Raw genomic sequence first — 9890 nt, 5'->3', positions numbered from 1 at the left:
CACTGTCAGTACTACACCTACTGTCAGTGCTACACCTACTGTCAGTACTACATCTACTGTCAGTGCTACACCTACTGTCAGAGCTACATCTACTGTCAGTACTACACCCACTGTCAGTACTACACCTACTGTCAGTGCTACATCTACTGTCAGTACTACACCTACTGCCAGTGCTACATCTACTGTCAGTACTACACATACTTTCAGTGCTACACCTACTGTCAGTGCTACACCTACTGTCAGTGCTACACCAACTGTCAGTGCTACACCTACTGTCAGCACTACACCAACTGTAAGTATTACACCTACTGTCAGTGCTACACCTACTGTCAGTACTACACCAACTGTCAGTGCTACACCTACTGTCAGCACTACACCAACTGTAAGTATTACACCTACTTTCAGTGCTACACCTACTTTCAGTGCTACATCTACTGTCAGTGCTACACCTACTGTCAGTGCTACACCTACTGTCAGTGCTACATCTACTGTCAGTACTACACCTACTGTCAGTACTACACCTACTGTCAGTACTACACCTACTGTCAGTGCTACATCTACTGTCAGTACTACACCTACTGCCAGTGCTACATCTACTGTCAGTACTACACATACTTTCAGTGCTACACCTACTGTCAGTGCTACACCTACTGTCAGTGCTACACCAACTGTCAGTGCTACACCTACTGTCAGCACTACACCAACTGTAAGTATTACACCTACTGTCAGTGCTACACCTACTGTCAGTACTACACCAACTGTCAGTGCTACACCTACTGTCAGCACTACACCAACTGTAAGTATTACACCTACTTTCAGTGCTACACCTACTTTCAGTGCTACACCTACTGTCAGTGCTACACCTACTGTCAGTGCTACACCTACTGTCAGTACTACACATACTTTCAGTGCTACACCAACTGTAAGTATTACACCTACTTTCAGTGCTACACCTACTTTCAGTGCTACATCTACTGTCAGTGCTACACCTACTGTCAGTGCTACACCTACTGTCAGTGCTACATCTACTGTCAGTACTACACATACTTTCAGTGCTACACCAACTGTAAGTATTACACCTACTTTCAGTGCTACACCTACTTTCAGTGCTACATCTACTGTCAGTGCTACATCTACTGTCAGTACTACACCTACTGCCAGTGCTACATCTACTGTCAGTACTACACATACTTTCAGTGCTACACCTACTGTCAGTGCTACACCTACTGTCAGTACTACACCAACTGTAAGTACTACACCTACTGTCTGTACTACACCTACTGTCAGTGCTACATCTACTGTTAGTGCTACATCTACTGTCAGAGCTACACCCACTGTCTGCTACACCTACTGTCAGTGCTACACCTACTGTCAGTACTACACCTACTGTTAGTGCTACATCTACTGTCAGTACTACACCTACTATCAGTACTACACATACTTTCAGTGCTACACCTACTGTCAGTGCTACATCTACTGTCAGTGCTACATCTACTGTCAGTACTACACCTACTGTCAGTGCTACATCTACTGTCAGTACTACATCTACTGTCAGTACTACATCTACTGTCAGTGCTACACCTACTGTCAGTGCTACACATACTGTCTGCTACACCTACTGTCAGTACTACACCTACTGTCAGTGCTACACATACTTTCAGTGCTACACCTACTGTCAGTGCTACATCTACTGTCAGTGCTACATCTACTGTCAGTACTACACCTACTGTCAGTGCTACATCTACTGTCAGTACTACACCTACTGTCAGTGCTACATCTACTGTCAGTACTACACCTATTGTCAGTACTACATCTACTGTCAGTACTACACCTACTGTCAGTGCTACACATACTGTCTGCTACACCTACTGTCAGTACTACACCTACTGTCAGTACTACATCTACTGTCAGTACTACACCTACTGTCAGTACTACACCTACTGTCAGTGCTACACATACTGTCTGCTACACCTACTGTCAGTACTACACCTATTGTCAGTACTACATCTACTGTCAGTACTACACCTACTGTCAGTACTACACCTACTGTCAGTGCTACATCTACTGTCAGTACTACACCTACTGTCAGTACTACATCTACTGTCAGTACTACACCTACTGTCAGTACTACACCTACTGTCAGTGCTACATCTACTGTCAGTACTACATCTACTGTCAGTACTACACCTACTGTCAGTACTACACATACTTTCAGTGCTACACCCACTGTCAGTACTACATCTACTGTCAGTACTACACATACTTTCAGTGCTACATCTGTTAGTACTAACAGCAGCAGCAGAGAGACAGAGCAGTGAGGGGGAGGAGAGACAGACAGACAGCCAGACAGACAGACAGAGGGAGGAGATAATGAGACAGAGTGGAGGAGTGTCTGTTAGAGAGTTCAGTCTGCACACAGCAGCAGCTAACACTTAGTCTGTGTCTGTCTTTCTGCCCGTGTCTTTCTCTGTCTCTGTCTCTGTCTCTGTCTCTCTCAGGATGGACCAGTTTCATTATGGATTGATTATTGTCTTTCTGCTGCTGATGGACTGTTTACACTCAGTTTACATCACCGAAGACTCAGGTGAGACACACTACTGCAGATACACCTCAGCTTCTACTGTTACTGTTACTGTTACTCCATGTATTACTACTCTAGCTACTGTTACTGTTACTGTTACTCCATGTATTACTACTCTAGCTACTGTTACTGTTACTGTTACTCCATGTATTACTACTCTAGCTACTGTTACTGTTACTGTTACTCCATGTATTACTACTCTAGCTACTGTTACTGTTAGTATGACATCACTGGTCACTCAGGTGAGACACACTGCTGCAGCTAGTAGTACTGATACTACTGTTGTTACTGCTGCAACTGATACTATGAGCCAGTGCTGGTATTATTACTGTTGCTATCACTATAGGTTATACTGGTACTACTGGTGCTACTGGTACTGCTGATACTACCACTGTCAATAATGGTGTTATTACAGCTTCTTAGCACTTCTACTGTTAGAACTACTGTTACTGAAGTTTTTCTATACACAACTGCTATGATAAGTAGTGCCAGTACTGCTGCTGCCCTGGGACTCCTGTCCGTACTCCTGTTGGTACTACTGTCAGTATTCCTGTTGGTACTACTGTCAGTATTCCTGTTGGTACTACTGTCGGTACTGCTGTCAGTACTGCTGTCGGTACTGCTGTCGGTACTCCTGTTAATCTTGTGATTACTGACAGTAATAGTTCTTCTTCATGGTTGTTGTTGTTTGTGTTGTTTAGTCCTCCAGGCTGTGACCTCTGACCTCTGCAGTGAAGGTCAAACGGTATCAGGTGTTCCCAGTGTTCCCAGTGTTCCCAGTGATGTGCGGTCATGATTCCAGCAGCAGATGGAAACTGTTCTGTTTCTGACTCACAGAATTTTCCTCTCCACGTTTTTCCCATAAATCTTTGTGTTTATGCGTCTCTGGTGTTTGAGGAATGTGAAGGATCGAGATCGGATTTCATCATATCCCCTGTGTGTGTGTGTGTGTGTGTTACTGTGTGTACTAGTGTGTGTGTCTGTGTGTTACTGTGTGTGTGACCTCTGTGACCTCAGACGGACGGACAGCAGCCTCCTTCCTTCCTCAGATATGCTGCTGATAATGTACACATACAGACGGTGATGTCGCTGTGCTGTGATCTGATTGGCTCTCAGATCCAGATGTTTCAGACTCAGACTCTGATTAGATGACATCACAGGACTGTTGCTGAGTATTTTTACCCTGAGGTATCAGTACTGTAACTGCAGTAAATAATCTGATTACTTCCTCCACCTCTGAGTTCCTGCTGTCACTACATGTTTGAAGTACACCTGCAGTGTTGGTGTTCACCGTCGCTGACAGTGTTGGTAACAGTTTAAGTTAACACCCATCAACACGATGACATCGCAGTGACATCACCACAGGTGAGTAAACATTGCAGTGATGTCATGTCTGTCTGTCAGGTTCCCTCCATCAGGTCCTGTCAGAGTTCAGTGTCGTGCATCCAATCAGGACAAATTCAGAGGGCCGTCTCCTGTCGGCGTCAGTCTCCACCCACCACCTCCACCACCGCAGTAAAAGACAAGCTGACTCCACAGAGGACACGTCCACTGATGCAACCAATGGCGGACAGACTCGAACAGACACGGCCACATCACAACAGTCTCTGCCCATGCACGAGTCCCTGTCCAATCAAACAGGACGTAGCTGGAGGGGGAGGGGTGACGGGACTGAGGAGGCAGAGCTTTTCTACAACGTGACATTGTTCGGTCAGGAGCTTCACCTTCGTCTGCGTCCTAACGCTCGTCTCGTCGCCCCCACCGCCACCATGGAGTGGTGGGAGGAGTCAGGAAGTAAACACTCTCAGCCAATAGGAGACACGGACTGTTTGTACACAGGAGAGGTGTCCAACATGGAGGACACGTCAGTCGCCATCAGCAACTGTGATGGACTGGTAGGTGTCACCTGGTCGAGACCCGAACACTTCACTCCGTCACTGGTTCACTCCGTCACTGGTTCACTCCCTCCACATCACAGAAACAATAAAAGTAGTAAATAAACAAGACCGGAGGTCAGTGAGACAGTTTGACGAGATGAGGCTGCAAAGTCTCCATAAACCTTCATCGTCATCATTATCATCATCATTGTCATCCTCCTCCTGATGGAGGCAGATGTTTGTGCAGCTGTTGGTGTTGTTTGAGCCTTCTGAGTCTCCGTATGATCTGACCTGAGATTAACACATGAACTGATTCACTGAGCTCAGAGGCTCACTCATCAACACATCATCAACACATCATTAACACATCATTAACAGGTTATTAACAGGTTATTAACATTAAGAAGAAGAGTCATAAACAAAAGTATAAATCATGGTCTAAATGAAGGAAACTTAATGAAGATAATAAAAGTACTTTAATAAGAATAAAGCTATTGAGCAGCAGCTGGTGAAAATTTGTCCAACAGCAGAAACAGAAACACGTCTCTTCATGTGAGACAGATTCAGACCTGCAGAGACACAAACCAAACACTGTAAAACATCACACATTTTACGTCCGCCAGCTCTGTGAAACTGTGTCCCAGCTTACCTTCACTTCTTACAGTGTGAGCAGAGCCAGCTGATTGAAGCCAGATGTGAAGGAAAGATGACAGGCGTTTAAAGACACACAGAAAAAACAGGAACATTTCCCTGCTTAAAGCAACAACGATTCATCAGACTGATCAGAAACAAAAACAACAGGGACAGCAGAACACATCACGATAAATACATCTGTTCGTCCCTGTGTCATACAGCAACATTTAAAAAGTGTTGACTAGCATTCAGATAATGCTGACTCACATTTAAATACTGCTGACTCACATTTAAATAACCTTGACTCACATTTAAATAATGCTGACTAACATTTTAAAAGTGCTGACTCATTTAAATAATGCTGACTAATATTTAAAAAAATGCTGACTAACAGTTAGAAAATGCTGACTAACAGTTAAATATTGCTGACTAACATTTAAGTAATGCTGACTAACAGTTAAATAATGCTGACTAACATTTAAGAAAAGCTAACATTTAAATACTGCTGACTCACATTTAAATACTGCTGACTCACATTTAAATAACGTTGACTCACATTTAAATAATGCTGACTCACATTTAAATAACGCTGACTAACATTTAAAAAGTGCTGACTCATTTAAATAATGCTGACTAATATTTAAAAATGCTGACTAACAGTTAGAAAATGCTGACTAACAGTTAAGTAAAGCTAACATTTAAATACTGCTGACTCACATTTAAATAATGCTGACTCACATTTAAATAACGCTGACTAACATTTAAAAAGTGCTGACTCATTTAAATAATGCTGACTAATATTTTAAAAAAATGCTGACTAACAGTTAGAAAATAGTGACTAAAAGTTAAATGATGCTGACTAACATTCAAATAATGCTAACATTCAAATAACGCTGACTCACATTTAAATAATAGCTAAATAAAGAACTAGTGGTGACAAAAGCCAACTGTTGCGTCGTCTACGTCGCCTCACGTCGCCCTGTGTCAGTTGCATTTGAACACACTACACGGACTACATCCGACGGCCAAGTAGCACGTACGTTCTGCGCCTGCGTGAGAGAGAGCGGAGTGAGAGAGTGGTACATCCTGTCAGCCGAGGGGTTTCCTGTCTGTGCAGCCGCTGAGTCAACATGCTCAATCAGCTGAAAATCCGCCGACGGTGCGTGACACACCGCAAAAACTAGGGCGACAGATGCTCACCGACGGCCTGACTTTGGTCGACAGCCGACCGTCGGCTTGATGCGTCAGGGCCTTAATAGTCAAATGATGCTAACATTCAAATAACACTGACTAACATTTAAATAACGCTGACTAACAGTTAAGTAATGCTGACTGACATCAGATGAAATAGATTAAATGGTAAATTAACCCTAGATTAACCGGTGGATTAACCGGTGGATTAACATCTGTCTCTCCATGTGCAGGCGGGGTTAATCCGGACGGGTCATGAGGAGTTTTTCATTGAGCCGTTGGATCGATGGCAGACAGGAAGAGAGGAAGAGGAGGGGGAGGAGGGAGGAAGACAGCACATTGTTTATCGCTCATCAGCCATCATAAAGAAACAACCGTCTGCCAATCAAACAGCCGACGACTTCATCAGAGGTCAGTTCAAATTAAATGATGTCATCTATTCGTCATGTGCAGGATCAAACACAAACTTCAAAAAGCTTTATTATTACATTTTTACTAGTAGACAGTGAGGTGAGACAGGTCAGGTCATGTTCCAGTAGACAGTGAGACAGGTCAGGTCATGTTCCAGTACACAGCGAGGTGAGACAGGTCAGGTCATGTTCCAGTAGACAGAGAGGTGAGACAGGTCAGGTCATGTTCCAGTAGACAGTGAGACAGGTCAGGTCATGTTCCAGTAGACAGAGAGGTGAGACAGGTCAGGTCATGTTCCAGTAGACAGTGAGACAGGTCAGGTCATGTTCCAGTAGACAGAGAGGTGAGACAGGCCAGGTCATGTTCCAGTAGACAGAGAGGTGAGACAGGCCAGGTCATGTTCCAGTAGACAGTGAGGTGAGACAGGTCAGGTCATGTTCCAGTAGACAGAGAGGTGAGACAGGTCAGGTCATGTTCCAGTAAACAGTGAGGTGAGACAGGCCAGGTCATGTTCCAGTACACAGCGAGGTGAGACAGGTCAGGTCATGTTCCAGTACACAGCGAGGTGAGACAGGTCAGGTCATGTTCCAGTAGACAGAGAGGTGAGACAGGCCAGGTCATGTTCCAGTACACAGCGAGGTGAGACAGGTCAGGTCATGTTCCAGTAGACAGAGAGGTGAGACAGGCCAGGTCATGTTCCAGTAGACAGTGAGGTGAGACAGGTCAGGTCATGTTCCAGTAGACAGTGAGGTGAGACAGGCCAGGTCATGTTCCAGTAGACAGTGAGGTGAGACAGGCCAGGTCATGTTCCAGTAGACAGTAAGGTGAGACAGGTCAGGTCATGTTCCAGTAGACAGTGAGGTGAGACAGGCCAGGTCATGTTCCAGTAGACAGTGAGGTGAGACAGGCCAGGTCATGTTCCAGTAGACAGTGAGGTGAGACAGGCCAGGTCATGTTCCAGTACACAGCGAGGTGAGACAGGTCAGGTCATGTTCCAGTACACAGCGAGGTGAGACAGGTCAGGTCATGTTCCAGTAGACAGAGAGGTGAGACAGGCCAGGTCATGTTCCAGTACACAGCGAGGTGAGACAGGTCAGGTCATGTTCCAGTAGACAGAGAGGTGAGACAGGCCAGGTCATGTTCCAGTAGACAGTGAGGTGAGACAGGTCAGGTCATGTTCCAGTAGACAGTGAGGTGAGACAGGCCAGGTCATGTTCCAGTAGACAGTGAGGTGAGACAGGCCAGGTCATGTTCCAGTACACAGTAAGGTGAGACAGGTCAGGTCATGTTCCAGTAGACAGTAAGGTGAGACAGGTCAGGTCATGTTCCAGTAGACAGTGAGGTGAGACAGGCCAGGTCATGTTCCAGTAGACAGTGAGGTGAGACAGGTCAGGTCATGTTCCAGTAGACAGTGAGGTGAGACAGGTCAGGTCATGTTCCAGTAGACAGAGAGGTGAGACAGGCCAGGTCATGTTCCAGTAGACAGAGAGGTGAGACAGGCCAGGTCATGTTCCAGTAGACAGTGAGGTGAGACAGGTCAGGTCATGTTCCAGTAGACAGTGAGGTGAGACAGGCCAGGTCATGTTCCAGTAGACAGTGAGGTGAGACAGGCCAGGTCATGTTCCAGTACACAGTAAGGTGAGACAGGTCAGGTCATGTTCCAGTAGACAGTAAGGTGAGACAGGTCAGGTCATGTTCCAGTAGACAGTGAGGTGAGACAGGCCAGGTCATGTTCCAGTAGACAGTGAGGTGAGACAGGTCAGGTCATGTTCCAGTAGACAGTGAGGTGAGACAGGCCAGGTCATGTTCCAGTACACAGCGAGGTGAGACAGGCCAGGTCATGTTCCAGTAGACAGTGAGGTGAGACAGGCCAGGTCATGTTCCAGTACACAGCGAGGTGAGACAGGTCAGGTCATGTTCCAGCACACAGCGAGGTGAGACAGGTCAGGTCATGTTCCAGTACACAGCGAGGTGAGACAGGTCAGGTCATGTTCCAGTAGACAGAGAGGTGAGACAGGCCAGGTCATGTTCCAGTACACAGCGAGGTGAGACAGGTCAGGTCATGTTCCAGTAGACAGAGAGGTGAGACAGGCCAGGTCATGTTCCAGTAGACAGAGAGGTGAGACAGGCCAGGTCATGTTCCAGTAGACAGTGAGGTGAGACAGGTCAGGTCATGTTCCAGTAGACAGTGAGGTGAGACAGGCCAGGTCATGTTCCAGTAGACAGTGAGGTGAGACAGGCCAGGTCATGTTCCAGTACACAGTAAGGTGAGACAGGTCAGGTCATGTTCCAGTAGACAGTAAGGTGAGACAGGTCAGGTCATGTTCCAGTAGACAGTGAGGTGAGACAGGCCAGGTCATGTTCCAGTAGACAGTGAGGTGAGACAGGTCAGGTCATGTTCCAGTAGACAGTGAGGTGAGACAGGTCAGGTCATGTTCCAGTAGACAGAGAGGTGAGACAGGCCAGGTCATGTTCCAGTAGACAGAGAGGTGAGACAGGTCAGGTCATGTTCCAGTAGACAGAGAGGTGAGACAGGTCAGGTCATGTTCCAGTACACAGTAAGGTGAGACAGGTCAGGTCATGTTCCAGTAGACAGTAAGGTGAGACAGGTCAGGTCATGTTCCAGTAGACAGTGAGGTGAGACAGGCCAGGTCATGTTCCAGTAGACAGAGAGGTGAGACAGGCCAGGTCATGTTCCAGTAGACAGAGAGGTGAGACAGGCCAGGTCATGTTCCAGTAGACAGAGAGGTGAGACAGGCCAGGTCATGTTCCAGTACACAGTAAGGTGAGACAGGTCAGGTCATGTTCCAGTAGACAGTAAGGTGAGACAGGTCAGGTCATGTTCCAGTAGACAGTGAGGTGAGACAGGCCAGGTCATGTTCCAGTAGACAGAGAGGTGAGACAGGCCAGGTCATGTTCCAGTAGACAGAGAGGTGAGACAGGCCAGGTCATGTTCCAGTAGACAGAGAGGTGAGACAGGTCCAACATTTCTTCATCTTCTTCTGCACCGCTGCAAAGTAACAAAATACGGTCATGTGCTGTTCTGGAGCATCATTTTGAGCTACTTGTATTTCAGTTCACTTTTATTCCAAGACACAACAGGACACACCTGTTCTCGGGTTTCCAACCAAAGTCTCCAGAAAACAGTGAAAATAAAACTTAACAACTGTTTCAATCAAATCCTGCTTTTTGACTGT

The 9890-nt window shown here is 46.1% G+C and overlaps 1 protein-coding gene across 1 annotated transcript in view; it reads left to right on the top strand.

Annotated features, from left to right (window-relative positions):
* Nucleotides 1-2395: 2395 nt before the first annotated feature.
* adamts2a (ADAM metallopeptidase with thrombospondin type 1 motif, 2a) overlaps nt 2396-9890 on the top strand; it is a 34248-nt gene continuing 26753 nt past the window's right edge. The window contains exons 1-3 of the mRNA XM_049593206.1: nt 2396-2584; nt 3986-4476; nt 6516-6693. Coding sequence (XP_049449163.1) covers nt 2500-2584; nt 3986-4476; nt 6516-6693 — 754 coding nt within the window. The 5' untranslated portion in view covers nt 2396-2499. The remainder of the gene's footprint in view (nt 2585-3985; nt 4477-6515; nt 6694-9890) is intronic.

This window comes from Epinephelus fuscoguttatus, linkage group LG12 (assembly GCF_011397635.1).
Source record: "Epinephelus fuscoguttatus linkage group LG12, E.fuscoguttatus.final_Chr_v1".
Classification (NCBI taxonomy): domain Eukaryota; kingdom Metazoa; phylum Chordata; class Actinopteri; order Perciformes; family Serranidae; genus Epinephelus; species Epinephelus fuscoguttatus.
Note: the sequence above shows the minus strand (reverse complement) of the source record. Positions and strands in the feature narration are given on the sequence as shown.